General features: G+C 41.9%; 1 protein-coding gene across 2 annotated transcripts in view; it reads left to right on the top strand.

Moving 5' to 3' along the window:
- GALNTL6 (polypeptide N-acetylgalactosaminyltransferase like 6) overlaps positions 1 to 17590 on the top strand; it is a 1391757-nt gene that overhangs the window by 1237770 nt on the left and 136397 nt on the right. For both annotated transcript variants that reach the window (XM_070480689.1, XM_070480690.1), the window contains one exon: positions 16932 to 17049. In XM_070480689.1, the coding sequence (XP_070336790.1) occupies positions 16932 to 17049 (118 nt within the window). The remainder of the gene's footprint in view (positions 1 to 16931; positions 17050 to 17590) is intronic.

The following is a 17590-nucleotide window of genomic DNA, read 5'->3' as shown; positions in this document are numbered from 1 at the left end:
CTCCAGAGAACAGAGTACATTATGACCCCAAAAGGAGGTAAACAAATGCTCAGAATATCTCAGCCATACAACTGGAGTAATAAGAGGGTAATAATATCTGAAACACACAAGTAAGGACACCAGTGTTAGTGGCTCAGTCCTGTCCAACTCTGTGCGAGCCCATGGACTGTAGCCTGCCAGGTCCTCTGTCCTTGAGATTCTCCAGGCAAGAATATTGGAGTGGGTTGCCATTTCCCTTCTCCAGGGGATCTTTCTGACCCAGGGATCCAAACCATGTCTCCTGAGTCTCCTGCATCAGCAGGCAGATTCTTTACCTTCTGAGCAACCGATACTTAATAGAAATCCATGCACATGCAAGGTTAGGGGTGGGACCCTGTCTTCCATACACACTCTGCATCATTAACCCCCAGTGGGGTATCTGACAAGTGTCTTTGTTACCAAGGCCAGGAAAGGATTCTCAGGCTCTTTTTTGTATTATCGGAACACAGCCATGAACAGAAAGCACTACAGGCAGTTTTCTGTCCTGTTAATAGCCAAGGGTGACCTGGTGGCTGCAATTTACAACCTGTGAAGGGATGTATAAATAGACAAATGATTCGAATCCGGGAAGCCTAGAGCAACACTCCACAATCATCATAGCACTTAGAGCTGAGCCCCCCCTCACCCAGCATAAATGGAGACTCTGCCTCCAAGCAAGTTCAAGCACGTGGAAGATTCTTTTACACATTATCTTCTCAGCATCTTCATGAGTAGGAAAAGAAAAAAAAAAGCACCATACTCAGGGAGATGAAAAAAGCCAGTGAAAAGATCTTACAAAAATCCAAGAAGAGAGAATCTGAGCAGTCATGTTAATGATCTGCTCTTTTTCTAGCAGAAAAAATTTTAGTGTAAGATGCATGGAATTTCAGAACAATGCATCTGTAGGCCTCCAGAAGCTCTCTAAATACTGAGACCAAGGCAAACAGAAATGTAATTTTATCTCATGATTTCACTGATGGAATATAAAAAGAGTGCCAAGTTGGGAAGGGAGGCTTCCGAGGTGGCTCAGTGATAAAGAATTCGCCTGCCAATATAGAAGATGCAGGAGATGCAGTTTCCATCCCTGGGTCAGGAAGATTCCCAGAGGAGGAAATGGCAACCCAACCCCCATGGGGTTGCCTGGAGAACGCCATGGACAGAGGAGGCTGGCACGCTGCCATCCATGGAGCTGTGAAAACCTGGGTGACTGATGCACCCAAGCTGGAAAGGAGACAGCCAGCCGTGAGTCTGTCTCTGAAACTTCTAGCTGAAGCACAAGCTGGAGATCAAAGCCTCCACTGAGATCCATTTACCAATTTATGCCAAGATAAAGAAGAACGTGAACATGTTAGTGAAAAATTAAAGGGACTGAAACAAATTACCAAAGGTCACAATATGTTATGGGTCAGGACAAAATGCAGCTAGCATAAGCCCGTGAGCACTGGTGTGGGGGCTTAGGTGAGGCCTCGGGTCATGTGAGAGGAAGGGAGGAGCCCTGTCGGTCCAACCTGAGCTGTCAGTGAGAGTCAAGGTCAGACCAGAGGTGTCCATTCTAGGAATCAGGCGATGGTGACTACCTCAAAGGGCATGACAATTGTCTCTGAAAAGTGCTCCCCGCAAAAAGAAGTGTCGACTTACAGAATTCACCAAATCCAGCTTTTGATGTTAAGTAGAAACACAAAGGGCTTCCCAGGTGGTGCTAGTGGTAAAGAATCTACCTGCCAGTGCAGGAGACGTAAGGGACACAGGTTCGATCCCTGGGTTGGGAAGATCTCCTGGAGGAGGGCATGGCAACCCACTCCAGTGTTCTTGTCTGGAGAATCCCCGTGGAGAGAGGAGCCTGGTGGGCTACAGGCCATGGGGTCATAAGGAGTCAGACACAACTGAAGCAACTTAGCACACAGCACACACAGAAATACAGAAATGTATGTCCTAGGAGAGAGTTCTCTGAGCTCTGTGAGTATCTTTCCCACTCTCCATCCCCACGTCCTGTGGCAGCAGCCCCTGTTTGCAGAGAGCTTCTGTTGGTTTCCATGTATAGCAAGTCCCTTACATACAAACCTTCAAGTTGTGAACTTTCAAAGCTGGGAACATGCCCCTGTGTGTCAGCTGTCGTACTAAACCACTGTACTTTTCAAGGTACTGTAAGATTAACAAATGTTTTCTTTATTTGTAGCATTTGTTTGCTATGTATTATCTGTGTGAGAAGTATTGCAAACTTAGTACAGTACTACATAGTCAATTGTGTTAGTTGAGTACCTCAGCTAACTTTGGGGAACTTATGAACAAACTGGACCTATGAACACACTCTCAGGATGGAACTCATCCGTATAGGGGACTTACTGTACACTTGTTCTCACAAGTAAGAGTTTTTTTATTATTAGCATTCTGAATTTTTTAAACTTTTTATTTTGTATTGGAGTATAGGCAATTAACAATGTTGTGATTGTTCCAAGTGAACAGCAAAGGGACTCAGCCACACATATACATGTATTCATCCTCTCCCAAAGCCCCCTCCCATCCAGGCTGTTACACGGCCCTGAGCAGTGTTCCCCACTCTCTACATCAGGTCCTTGTTGGTTATCCATTTTAAATGTAGCAGTGTGTACCTGTCCATCCCAAACACTACTCAGTACTCTGTGAAGAATCTAAAAGTGAGTGGATACATGTGTGTGTGTATAACTGACTCACTTTGCTATACACCTGTATATCAAATTAACTATAGGCCAAAATTAACTATAATTAACTATTTTAAGTTAACTATAGGCCAAAAAAAATAAAAAACATTGAAAGTGATGCTCAAAGCTGCCCATCAAAGCAAGGGCAGTCTAGGAGTGGAAGATAAAGTTCAGAATTTTTTAAACAAGAGGATGAAGAGATATTCTGGGATTTGTTTCTGTCAAAAGACACTGATTTTTGTCAGTAGTGTTCATGGGAAATTAGGTAGAATTTGGATGGACTGTATCCTCCCTGCTAATTGGCCTAAAAGAAATAGGAAGCAATTATGTGACACTGGGGAAAAAAAATCATTTTTGTCCTTCAGATAATTTTTAGAATATGAATGAAAACAATATCCTAGACTTTAGATTTTTAATAAATTTCAACTGACATTCCTCTCTATTAGTGCAACTTAATAAGAGTTTATTCTAATTGCCTCTGTTCATCTCAATTATTTTAAGCATTATTCATTTTAAGGATGATTCCTAAATAAGCACATGAGCTTCAGTATAAATATCTTCTGTCTTATGATACAAGGATTGATTGGTTGAGTGACACCTTAAAGAAGGAAAAAGGCAGAAATAACCATACAATAAGCCATTCTTCAAAAACAAATAGCAGGGACTTCCCTGGCAGTCCAGTGGTCACGACTTCACCTTCCAATGCAGGGGGTGTAGGTCTGATCCCTGATAGGGCAGCTAAGAACCCACATGCCTTGCAACCAAAAAACCAAAAAACATAAAACTGAAGCAACAATGTAACAAGCACACTTTTGGCCTCAGAAGATTCTTTCAAGGGCTTCCCTGGTAGCTCAGTTGGTAAAGAATCTGCCTGCAAGGCAACCTACTCCAGTATTCTTGCCAGGAGAATTCCAAGGACACAGGAGCCTGGTGGGCCACAGTCCATGGGGTCACAAAAGAGTCGGACATGACTTCGCAAATAACCAACAATAAGAATCTTTAAAAACACCTGACAAGTTAGGAAAGAGATCAAAGGAAAAGAGCATCAAGGCCCTTCCATGTGGCTTCCCTACGGGACCGTCGCCCCTCCGGGCCTGGGGACTGACTGCTCACGGGGAATCTCAGAGCCCTGACATCAGCACCCCAGCAAGATGGAAGCAGCGGGGTCTCCTGTGAACCAACTCGAGAGCCACGAGGCATCGCTCTGTCAGACTCTCTTCAAAGACAGAAATGTAGACCCACTTCTCAATGAGAAGAAGGGCTAAGAATTTGTGCACATGTGTGAAAACTGCTCTCGAATGAGAACCAGAGGTGGAACCAGATGCAGGGCAGAGAGGGTGTTCTTCCCCCTGCCACGTGATGAAACTTAAATGAAACTTCTCTGTGGATGGGCTGACCCACAGGGGAAAAGAAGGTGATGCGTTTCTGAAGATATTTGTATAAGTTACAGCTACAGCCTTTTTGCTTAATACCTCTCTCTTTTCCTCAGTCCCTGTTTTCTTGTGCTCTGTTCTGTTTTTAAGGAATTGAGAGCATTAAGCATGTGGTGGATATATGGTGTAAATTTATTAAACAGTAAAGTTTTGATTTGTTGTTTTGCTTATTCGCTAAGTCATGTCCAACTCTTTTGCTACCCCATGGACTGTAGCCCGCCAGGCTCCTCTGTCCATGGGATTCTCCAGGCAAGAATACTGGAGTGGGTTGCCATTTCCTCCTCCAGGGGATCTTCCGAATCCTCCACATCTCCTGTGTTGGCAGGCAAGTTCTTTACCACTGAGCCACAAGGGAAGCCCAACGTTTTGATAAGAGGTATTAAAAATCCATGCCACTTACAGCCCATTCTAACTTAATATAAAATACTAGGAAATGAGACCAAAATTGCCTTTGCGTTGCAGTCAGTGCTGAAGGGAAAAAGCATTATTTTGCATTCCTTACTAAGATGAAGGGGCAATGTTTTCGTAAGCAGAAACTATCAAATGTTTATTAAATAAATGAAGCATAAAACAAGCTTTCCTGCAGTTTCATCCAGGCCTGGATTTTAACAACCAGCACTTATCCCTGGAATGAGAAGTCCTGTTTGTATCCAGGAAGAAAGGCTCCCCAGGCTGCCCGTGGCCTTGTTGGTTCTGAGCAGTCTCTGTGACTGGAAACAAATGACTTGCTTTGCCATCTCACACCATTAACTGTGTTCCTTGTGGTGCTGGTTTTGATGGGCGGGATCAGAACCTGGGCTGGCAGCCAGGAGAGATCGTTCCAAGGGCCATAGCAGCAGGCACAGGGGAACGGAGCCTGACAGACCGAAAATGGGGGACCAGGAGCTGAAGTGAGGCGCCCGCAGCAACACTGTCAGGGGTCTGTGGGGAATTCGTGTCAAAACAAAACTAGGAATTAAACTACCACATGACCCAAAAATCCCACTACTGGACATATACCCTTTCCATATTCCTCAGGTACACATGTGCCCCAATGTTCCTAGTAGCACTGTTTACAATACCTAGGACATGGAAGCAACCTAGATGTGCATCAACAGATGAATGGATAAAGAAGTTGTGGTACATTGACACAGTGGAATATTACTCAGACATAAAAAAGGAACATATTTGACTCAGTTTTAGTGAGGTGGATGAACCTAGAGTCTATTATAACAGAGTGAAGTAAGTCAGAAAGTGTGAAAGTGTTAATCACTCAGTCATGCCTGACTCTTTGTGACCCCATGGACTGTAGCCCACCAGGATCCTCTGTTCAAGGGGTTCTCCAGGCAAGAATACTCAAAAGAGAAAGACAAACATCACATACTGATACCTATATATGGAATCTAGAAAACCGGTACTGATGAACCTATTTGCAGAGCAGCAATGGAGACCTAGACATAGAGAACAGATGTGTGAACACAGGGAGGGGAGGAGAGGGTGGGCCAAATAGAGAAAGTAGCATTGAAACCTGCATGCATGCTAAGTCACCTCAGTCATGTCGCCTCTGTGCAACCCAATGGACTGTAGCGCATCAGGCTCCTCTGTCCATGAAATTCTCCAAGTGAAGAACACTGGAGTGGGTTGCCATTTCCTTCTCCGGGGGATCTTCCCCACTCAGGGATAGAACCTGCATCTCCTGTATTAGCAGATGGGTTCTTTACCACTAGCACTTATTCTAATTGTTGAAAGGTTGGAAAAATCAAAGAATGATCTAGGGAATTTATAATAACACTGAAAAGTAAAATTACTTGCACCTTATCACACACACGCAGGTTATTTTTTCCCCATGACCTGTTTGACCTTAGATATATCACTTAATAACTCTGGGTCTCAGTCTCCTAATCTGTAAAGTGAGGTACTGAAATCTCCTGCTGACTCGTTGAATTGTGGTCTATCGCCCCCGTGCGATAGATAGAGTTGGATTGTTATACGAAGGCTGCAGTAAGAAAACATACTCTCTATTGTGTCCAATTCACGGGAGATACTGAGTCAGTTCATGGGGTGCTCTGTGATTACCTAGAGGGGTGGCGGGGGTGGCTGGAAGGGAGACTCAAGAGGGAGGGGCTGTATGTATGCACATGGCTGATTCACTTCATTGTACAGCAGAAACTAACAACACTGCAAAGCAATTATATTCCAATAAAATGAAAATTTAAAATAAAATGGCAAAAAAGAGATAAATGATACAATTCAATATATCAGGAGCTTTTTAGCCACTCCTTCCAAAATTCTAATGTAACCAATGATCTAATACTTAAAAGAAAAAACCTGTTAGAAAAGATTCTATGTTTGAATCTGCAGTATCATTTTACTTAACAATTTGAATCCTAGTTGAAAATAATAATTATATTTTAGCTGTAACTGTTCTGAGGCTTGGACCAACTAAAAATTTCTCATTACATAATTGAAAATTATGTGGTTTGTCTCGATGTTGATTGACTTGGCTTGATGGAGTCCTGAGGGAAATCACTCCATTCATTTCTGATCAAATTCACATTCCAACCCACACATTCAGAATTCTCATTGACACCACTAAAGTGAAAGGAAATTGAGAACCAGATCTCTAAGAGACCAAATTGAAGGTTTCCTTTGGGTTTTGGACCTAGGTTTTAATTGCCCATTTTAAAAATAAATTTTTATGTGTATTTATCTTTCAGTAGGATTTTTTTTTTTAGTCTTCTGACTCCTAAAGAATAAACAAGATGTATTAAAATGTGAAATAACACCTTTCTAAAAGTGAGAGAAAGTAGACAAAAATATTCTAGAGGTTTTTTTTTTTATTAAAATGCCATTTTTGTTCACATGTGAGGAAAGAGTCCATGTGTGAAATAGAGAATGTTAGGAAGACTAGCAACCTATTACAATTCTGTGGGAATTGTGGGGTTAGGCTGCTGGAATTAGGAACCACATCCCAGGGCTTCAATGGGTTAAATGGGTCCAATGGTTAACACTCCCTGTTTCCACTGCAGAGGATATTTCATCCTTGGCCCAGGAACAATGAGTCCACGTGAAGCAGGGTAAACCCCCCCCCAAAAAAAAGGATACACCTTATAGTTTAGCAAAAACAACCAAGAACACACTTTGAAAAATGCATTTGCAAATGAGAACATGAGGAATTTTTCACTGGCACCAAATAAGAATGTTTCTAGGACGTTACATAATTGCCCCATGAACTTAAAGTCAGTAAAATTTGGAATATAAAAACTGATATGGAAAAGTAAACTAGTCTACTGTGAGTTAAAAAGGAAAGAATATTCGTTACCTGGTTCAATAGCCACCATATAAAATGGAAAATTGATTTCCATTAGGTATTCACCAAAGTCACATTTCTATGGCCTGAAGAATAAAGAATCTTCTCTAGGAATAAGTTGCTTCATGGTTATACCCATTTTAAAAGTCAACCCAAGGATAACAGTTGCTTCCTAATAGCAAAACCCAAAACCTGCTTTGTGACATTACCTGAGCAATGCTTATAAAGTACATTAATATGCTGAAAGTTACACGGACACACAGTCCCAGTAAAACATGTCTACAGTGTGTTAATATTCCCAGGGAAACAAAATCAGTAACAGTATTTTGGAAGAAATCAAGGAGTATGAAGATAAATAAATTAGAAATTGTAGGACATGGGGCCAGTGGGAAGGGTTTTGGGCAATTAGTATATATTTAAAATGGAAAATAGAAAGTAGAAGAAAGTGAAGTCACTCAGTTGTGTCTGACTCTTTGCCACTCAATGAACTGTAGCCTACCAGGCTCCTCTGTCCATGGGATTTTCCAGGCAAGAGTACTGGAGTGGGTTGCCATTTCCTTCTCCAGTGGATCTTCCCAACCCAGGGACCAAACCTGGGTGTCCTGCATTGCAGGCAGACGCTGCAGGGAAGTCTGAGGCACCAAGAAAGTAGAAGAATAAGTTAAAAATAATCAACAGCCCTTCTCCATTTCCTCTGGTGAGAAAACAGTGCAACAATGAAATCTTTTTTAATCCACAGGGAACAAAGGTATCCTTCTCTTGATGTCGCTGAAAAACACTGCACAAGACTTAACCCACACTGCGTGATGAGGTGTGGATTTCAGTCCGCACACCCACCTGTGCATGACACAGCCCAAGATGCCACGTGCTCAGACGTGTCTGACTCTGCGTCCCCATGGACTGCAGCCGCCAGGCTCCTCTGTCCGTGGGATTCTCCCAGCAAGAGTACTGCAGTGGTTGCCATTTCCTCCTCCCGGGGAATCTTCCCTAATCAGGGGTCGAACCTGAGTCTCTTATGTTTCCTGCATTGCAGGTGGATTCTTTATCTGCTGAGCCGTTTTCTCCAGAGCTACTCAAATCCAGCTCTGAGGCCTCTGCACAAAAGCAGCAGGAAGTTCAGTCTCCCTTACAATGGCAGTCCCTCCTTCTCCAGGAAGACAAACATTCCAGAATCCAATGAGGCCAAACCAACAGACTTATCCTTGTGACCATGGCTACCAGTTCACTGGGGTGGCCACCAGAACCTTGCTGGCAAGCCACCTGGTTTTGGATCCAGCAGTTCTGGAAATTCCACACAGGATAGTTTGTTAAAGCCTAGAGCTGTGTTTTTTTTGGGGGGAAGGGGAGGAGGTATCCTCCCTGTGTGTCCCAGTGGCACTTTCACAGCACAGGGTGGGGGCTCCATCACCCCAGGATGACAGCTCTGCGGGGATCTACCTTCTCCCCTCTCTCTTCCCTCTCTGCGCATCATCTGCGATCTCGAGCTGGGAAGGGCAAGAATTGGAAGGACAAGCTTCTATGAGCCTTTAAGCAGATTCTTCCTGCCAAGCCCCCAGAAACACCGGGGCCAATGCCCTGGCTCACTCTGTGCTTGGAGGGAGAGGGTGGCAGCCATCAGGGGAAAGAACAAATGTAGACTAATGTAGGGACTATCTGAGCTGCACTGGCATTGCCCATTTCGTGGACCAGCAGGGGTTCTGAGCGCCCACCCTACATGGCGCTACACGGGTCGCCTCTCAAGCATCACCTCCCCCCCCGGGATGCTCTGGCCCCAGCAGCCCTGGCCTCCCTCCTCCTCTTATTACTATTCTCCTTCCCAGCACGGGGCCTTTTCCCATCCTTAGCCTCAAATCCATCCTTTATTCCTCTTTCTTTCCTTTTTGAAAAATGAATTACCCTGGGAAACTTTTCAACAGTTCCTCTCCAAGTATTATCACAATAATGACGTTTCCTTGGCGAAATCGACCAGTAGACTGACAGATATTAATATTTTATGATAGATCTGTAATTTCTCGGTAGAATTGCCACTTTTATCTGACTCTCCTCTTATTTTATCAGACCCTAAATCATTGCATTTGGACTCGTGTGAAAGTTGAACTAACGTGTCAGGTTAGGACACAATTTACAATGAAACTTTAGCTTCCAGAAGTGGAAAAGTAAATCAGTTTCTACAGTTTTACTTTTTATAACAAACCAGAATACAAAATTCTAGGAATTTCTCCTAAAGATTTACTTACACATGTGGAAATGATATATGTACATTATTTATTGTGGAAGTTCTGAAATAGGAAAATAGTGAAAATAATCTAAATGTTCACCATATATATAGATAGATACACAATTTTGTGCATAATGGAATAATGAGCAAATATTAGGAAAATAGAACAAGAAAGCTCTTTTCAATATGACATGACCATTAAAATATGTTATGGAGGGACTTCCCTGGAGGTCCAGTGGCTAAGACTCCAAGCTGTCAATGCAGGGGACCTGGGTTCAATCCCTGGTCAAGGAACTAGATCCAACATGCCACAACTAAGAGTTTGCATGACACAACTAAAAGTCTTGCATGCCACAACTAAGAGAACAGCCAAATAAATAAAAATAGATATAAAAAAATCTGTTAGAGAGTTTTAAAAAGAATTAGGTAAAGGCCACTGGATGTAGCATACAACCATTTTCATAGAGTAGGAAGAAAAATAAGATAGATTTATATTTGCTTCTATGACTATGAAATATCTCTGAAAAGATACATAAGGAAAAATCATGGTTATTTGTGATGATACAATTAGAGTGGTGGGGACAGATGTAGGAGCAAGATTCTTTGTAAACACGCAAACATATCATCTACTAAAAATATACATTTTTAAATATTCTAAAACAAAGACTAGTGGGTAGACTTTTGGACTTCCATTTCTGAACAAGTTGGAGTAATATGGCCCAGATTTACCCTGTCATCTGAAAAAACAAGAAACAAATACACAGGAAACAGTGGTTTTTCAAGATACCAGACATCTGGGACTGAAGGACACCGATCCTGAGAGATGGGAAGAAATTAGGTGAGACCTGGAATCATCCCCAGCTTACTTACTTGAGAGAGCCTCCAGGCTGTAGTGTAAGGAGGGGAGCCCGGTGAGGCCAGCCTAACTTGGAGCCAAGAGTCCGGGGAGAACAGGGCAGCTGGAATTTCAAGGGCAGAAGACAGTCACATGGGAGGGGGCTCAGAGACCTCCAGAGGGTACCCCCTGAGTCCTCAGCAGAGGACGGACAAGAGCCTGCGCATGAGAACAAACTGCCCACAAATGCAAAAGAACCACTAGAAAGAATCAGAAGCAACAGTGGCCAGAAGGCACCCAAGGCTGAGAAGAGAGTCTGTTCCCATCAGACTGAACAACCTGATGATCGCAGGACATTGACGGAAGCGCACACAGGGTCTTGCCTTAAGGGTGTGAATAATTTGTAGATTATGCCTTGCTCAAGGCTTCCAAAGGGTCAAACTACCTCCAATTGCATCCTGGAACAAAGCTCAAAAATGTTCCAGATATCCAGCACCCAAAAAGTTCTGTATCTCCAAGAAAAATTTATTACGCAGGCAGAGAAGCACCAAATGCAATCATGAAAAATATTCAATTAACCATAAAGATAAGGAAAGGAGGAAAAGGAAACAACAGATGGGACATACAGAAAGCAAAGAAGACAATAGTTTTAAGCCTAATCACATGAGTAACCATATTAAAAATAAGTGATCTCAACATACCAATGAAAAAGCAGGGATTTTTAACAGCAAGATGCAACTATAAGCTGCCAACAAGAAAACCACTTTAAATATAGACACAAATAGTTTAAAAAGTAAAGTAAAAAGTCCTAACAGGTATAAATATTAATGTTCTGAAAGTATAAATCTAAAGAAAGTTGAAATGGCTATACTAATACCCAAGCAAGATCAATGCCTGAGTAAAGAATATTACCAGAGGTGATAAGAGTCATTTTGTAAAGAGAATGAGGTCAATTCATCAAGAGCACATGAAATTCCTAAACATATACGCACTTATTAATAGAGCTACAAAATGCATGAAGCAAAAACTTGATAGAACAGAGGAAGAGATAAACAAAACCAGAATTGTAGTCATAGATTTCAATATCCCTCTCAGTAATTGATACAACAAGGAGGCAGAAAAATCAATAAGAATATGGAAGACTTGAACAACACTATCAACCAGGTTTACCTAATAAATATTTATAAACCACTCCATTCAATGGCAACAGAATACATTCATATAGATCACAGTCTGACCCATTAAAAAACCCCAATAAATTTAAAAGGATTCAAGTCTTTCGAAGTGTGTTCCCTAATCACAATGGAGTTTCATGTAAATCAATAACAGAAAGATCTCCAAAAAAAAATCTCAAATAGTTGGAAACTAAACTACATACACTTATATAACCCATAGGTCACAGAAAGAAAACAAAAGAGAAATTATGGAGTACTTGAACATGATGAAAATGGGAACAGTGAATATCATTTTTTTTTTTTTTGCAGAATTCTTCTAAAGTAGTGCTTGGGGAGACTTATAGTACTAAATAGCTTTATTAGAAAAAAGTCTCAGATCAATAATATCAGCTTCCACCCTAAGTAACTAGAAAAAGAAGAGAAGATAAAGTACAAAGTCAGTAGAATAATTAAACTAATGAAGCCCATGGAGAAATCAATGAAATATAAAACTGAAAACAATAGAGAAAAATCAATGAAACCAAAAGTTAATTTTTTAAGAAGATCAATAAACTTCTAGCCAGACTGACTAGACAAAATAAAGGAACAACATAATTTGCTCAGCACCATTCATTAATCATTGTAGAAATGCAAAACAAAACCATAATAAGATACCACCATGCCCCTGTTATAGTGACTAAACTTCAAACTGCCCCTATCAAGTATAGGAGGATATGTGGCAGTTGGATCTCAAATACAGCTGGTGGGAATATAAAGTTACAAGCACTCTGGGAAAGAGTTTCTTAAAGGTTAAACTTTTAAGAACTGTTACACAGTTCTTACTAAACTGTTACACAGTTTCTTAAAAGGTTAAACCCACACCTACCACATGATTTAGTCATTCCACTCCCAGGCTTTTTCTCAAGAGAAATGAAAGCATATATCCACACAAAGATTAGCACACAAAACTCATAGCAGGTTTATTTGTAATAACCCCAAACTGGAAAAATAAAACCAAACGTTCATCAGTGGGCAAATAGATAATCAAACTATAGTATATCCATGCAAATGGAATACTACTCAGCAATAAAAAAGGAAGAAACTACTAAGACATTACGACAAGAGTGAGTCTCAGAATAATGACATGAATGAAAGGAGTCAGATACTCCCAAAGAAGAGCACATACTGTATGATTTCATTTATATAAGATTCTAGACAACTCAAACTCATCAGCTGCTGCTGCTGCTGCTGAGTCGCTTCAGTCGTGTCTGACTCTGTGCGACCCCACAGACGGCAGCCCACCAGGCTCCCCCGTCCCTGGGATTCTCCAGGCAAGAACACTGGAGTGGGTTGCCATTTCCTTCTCCAATGCATGAGAGTGAAAAGTAAAAGTGAAGTCGCTCAGTCGTGTCCGACTCTTAGAGACCCCATGGACTGCAGCCCACCAGACTCCTCCCTCCATGGGATTCTCCAGGCAAGAGCACTGGAGTGGGGTGCCATTGCCTTCTCCATCAAACTCATCTACAGAGGCATAAATCAGTTATGTCCTAGAGGAAAGGAATGAGAAGAGGGTCAGGAGGGAGGGAGGGACACAATGAGGAAACTTTGGAGGCATGATAGATGTGTTACTTTTTCCTGAATGTAATGATGGTACCCAGGGGTATCCATAAGTCAAAACCTATCAAATTTTCCACTTAAAATATTTGCAATTCATTGCATGACAACTATACCTTAGTTACACTGTTCAAAAAAGTAATGGACAAATATGAATAAATACATAAACAAAAGGTTTGTTTCTTACCAATAATTCACACTAATCAAGATAGGAGATGCTAATTTACCTAGGGCTTGGAAACAACATCAGTGAAGGTAAGAGGGTCCATTTGAATTTATTATGCCTCAAACTAACCAAAGATACATCCCAAGTTTAGTTTTTTATAAACTCATCAAGAAAACAAGATGTTGTGTTTCCAACAAATCATTTACAATAAAAAATATTAATCTAGGATGTTCTCTTCCCAATATCTATACTAGTTCCATATCTATAATAGTAGTAACTCTAGTTGGGAGATTTAGTCTGCGCAGTGTAAATTCTGCTGCACCCTGGTCTCATGTTTTACACAGTCAAATGAGAACACATTGGTAGGACTTAAGATCTTTCCATTTGTGGTCCAGACTGAATAGAACAGACAATTTCTTTTTTTAATTTTTTGAAATGCAGGTGTATTTTGGCCAAAATAGACACAGCTCAATGCTATGTTCCCTCAATATTACTGGATATTTTCACACATTCTAATGATTTTTCTTGCTGCATTTAAACTGATGTCAACCAAGTTTACTTCCAGTTTTGACCATATCTCTGGTCTAAGAACATATATACCCAGCTGCATTCTGAATATCCTAATTTCCCCAACACTCGGACGCACCATCTTCCCACACACCTAAACTAGTCCCTGCCCCGTTCGATCCAGAATTAACAAATTAGGTACTTGCAATTCCATTATGACTATTGCTCTTCTGGGGCTTCCCCAGTGGCTCAGCAGTAAAGAATCCGCCTGCAATGCAGGAGATGCAGGAGATACATGTTTGATCCCTGAGGGGGAGATAACCTGGAGAAAGGCAATGCAACCCACTCCAGTATTCTTTCCTGCAGAATCCCATGGACAGAGGAGCCTGGCAGGCTGCAGTCCACAGGGTCACAAGGAGTGGGACACGACTGAAGCAACTGAGCATGCATGCATAGCTTTTTTTTAACAGTGAAGCAAACTATATATTATGCTGGGTTATTTCTCAATTATGTCTTACAATTTATTATTAAGGATTGAGACTTTCTAATCACTTAAGCCCAAGCCCCACGGAATCAAAGATGACACAAATACAATCACTGAGGAACTGCCCCCAGGACATGGTACCATGCCAGTCTGTCCCAGCTACAGCTGTGACTCCCTCTGAAATTCAGTGCATGGAAAATGGGAAAAGAATATACTGCTGGAGAGAGAGCTGAAGTAAGGCACATCTGGTTCCAAGCCTTCTATTTCAAACAGAGTTTTTAAAATGCATGAGATCCTTTGTGTTATTATTTCAATCCTGCTCACTTTCCTAGGGGAGAAATAAATCCCTCTTCCTGTCTTGTAATCTTTCCATCTACAGAGCGCATACACATATTTTTTAAAACCTTAAACTGAAGTGATTAGGCCAAGTACCATCGTAACATGCACAGTCTCTGAAATACACAACACACTTAAATAAATTCACATTTATGTCCCTCTAGAGCATCATAGAAAGTTAGCAACGGCACAACTTCGGTGAGTCTGTAAATTGGTGTCTTATTTACTTAGACATCTTTAAACATGTCTTCAGTATTTAGTGTCTTGTACGTATATGTACAAATATCCTTTGTTTGCAAAAAATCTTCAGAAGTGTCACAAAAATTTTATTGACTGTGTGTGTTTTTACAGATTTGCTTGGTCTGCATGAAGTGTTCTCTAGCTGTTTTATGTACACATTTATGTTGCTGTCTCTCTTTACCTGGGGTAAAGAATCCTCCCGCAGTGCAGGAGACTCAGAAATGTGGGTTCAGTCCCTGAGTCGGGAAGATGCCCTGGAGAAGGGAATGGCAACCAACTGCAGTATTCTTAGCTGGGAAATCCCATGGTCAGAGGAACCTGGTGGGCTACAGTCCATGGTGGGATCCTGGTGGGATCGCAAAGATTGGGACATGGCTTAGCAACTAAACAATATCAACTCTCTTTAGACATTGAAACAGAAACAGCATTGTAAAAGGCTTTGGAATCAGCCACAGTGCCACCACCTTCCTGGCCCAGACAGGATGCTGGGCCCTCCCTCGTCCTGTTTCTCCCAATAGAACACAGGGATGGTATTCCTAGGGCTGCAGTGAGGATTAATCAAGGGAACTGGACAAGAATCCCACAGAAGAGAAGGCGAGGGTGGGATGTTTCAAGAGAACAGCATCAAAACATGTATATTATCTAGGGTGAAACAGATCACCAGTCCAGGTTGGGTGCATGAGACAAGTGCTCGGACCTGGTGCACTGGGAAGACACAGAGGGATCGGGTGGAGGGGGAGGTGGGAGGGGGGATCGGGATGGGGAATACATGTATATCCATGGCTGATTCATGTCAATGTATGACAAAAACCACTACAATATTGTGAAGTAATTAGCCTCCAACTAATAAAAAATTTAAAAACAAAAAAAAGAATCCCACAGAAGAGCCCAGCACATAGTGAACATTCAAAACACAAGAGCAGGGACTTCCCAGGTGGTCCAGTGGCTAAGACTCCAAGCTCCCAATGCAAGGGTCCAAGTTTGATCCCAGGTCAAGGAACTAGACCCCACACGCCACAGTAAGTGTGTGCATGTCACAACTAAAGACCCCACACGCCACACCTAAAAAATCCCACGCGCCACAACTAAGACTCGGCACAGCCAAATACATAAATATTAAACACACACACACATGTGAGCTGACTCCTCTGGCAGTCCAGTGGTTAAGACTTCATGCTCCCACCGCAAAACAGTGGCAAAAACATTAACAAATAATAATAATAATAACAGAAAAACTGGAAAGCTGATCCTGAGTTTCAAAAAAATAACATTTTAGGGCAGGATCCAATGATTATAAATTACCTCATTACATAGTAATGTGACTGCAATGCATCCTAGCAAGAACAGAAAACTTGAAATTATTACTTGATCAAAAGATATTTCCTAGAAAGTTAGACTTTTAAAAGAACATCATTAAAGTGAAAAGACCTAGTTTAAACTCCAGCATCGGCATGCTAATAACTAGTTCTGGTTGGTTATTTTGTTCTGACCATCTTATAGTCTGTTAAATGGACATGACCTGGAAATGGTAGATGCATGGTGAATACATAAGAGAAATTAATTAAAGGTATGGTCTACAACTGCATTTTCTATGTTTTTATGTGTCTGATAGTATAAGATCTCTTTCACTTTGAGGAAAATCCATAAAACCACTGATTTTCCCAACATGTGAGTCACTAGTCATCATATACTTCTCTCTGATGACAAACACACGGAGCTATGTGTGGCTCCACCGGGCGTGAGTGACTTGAGAGCCTGAACTATGAAGTTCAAAGCCCATGGGGGTTCCAGGAGCGATCGGAGACCCCGTGAGAACTCATGTACACTCACAGAAAACCTGTGCTGAAAACCTCTGTGCAGTGACCAGGAAACTTAAAGTTTGCTACTTTTACCCCCAAGCAAAATGCCAGGGTCCCTGATGCTCAGAGCCCTTTAAAGATGGTTTTATTCCTTTCACAGGTCTCCCGTTATGGCTGGAGGTCTCTTTGCCGTGGATCGCAAATGGTTTTGGGAGTTGGGTGGCTATGATCCAGGTCTGGAGATCTGGGGAGGAGAGCAGTATGAAATTTCTTTCAAGGTAAGCCGGCAGCACCCTTGCCACACTAGGTCGGCCTCTTTTTGACAATTCTAATGGAATGGCGACATTTCGTTTTGTGACCTATGTTATAAATTGACATCGAAAACAGACATGTCATTTTCCCACCTCAGCTTTTGGCTGAGAGAGGCTACTTCCTCCTGAAGCTTCAGAGAGACGCAGTCATGCCATCATAGTCAAGCAGAGGAGAAAGAGTTCGGGATCCCACTTGCAGGCAGGAGCCACGATGCGCCAGCGCCCTGCGGCTCCACCGGCAGTGTGTTCCTTCTCAGGCCCCCAGAGCAGAGAGACAGGGGCAAGGAGGTGACAACAGTGGAATTACTGGAGCTTCTGCCCTTTGTGCTTGTTCTAGAACAAGCACATATGTTATAGAAGGAAATGGTAACCCACTCAAGTGTTCCTGCCAGAAAAATTGCACAGACGGAGGAGCCTGGTGGGCCACCGTCCATGGGGTCGCAAAGAGCCAGACACGACTGAGCGATTTAATGATTAAACGATGTACATATGTATAACTGAATCTTTA

This window comes from Odocoileus virginianus, chromosome 18 (assembly GCF_023699985.2).
Source record: "Odocoileus virginianus isolate 20LAN1187 ecotype Illinois chromosome 18, Ovbor_1.2, whole genome shotgun sequence".
NCBI classification, from domain to species: Eukaryota; Metazoa; Chordata; class Mammalia; order Artiodactyla; family Cervidae; genus Odocoileus; species Odocoileus virginianus.
This window is presented reverse-complemented; position numbering and strand designations above follow the sequence as displayed.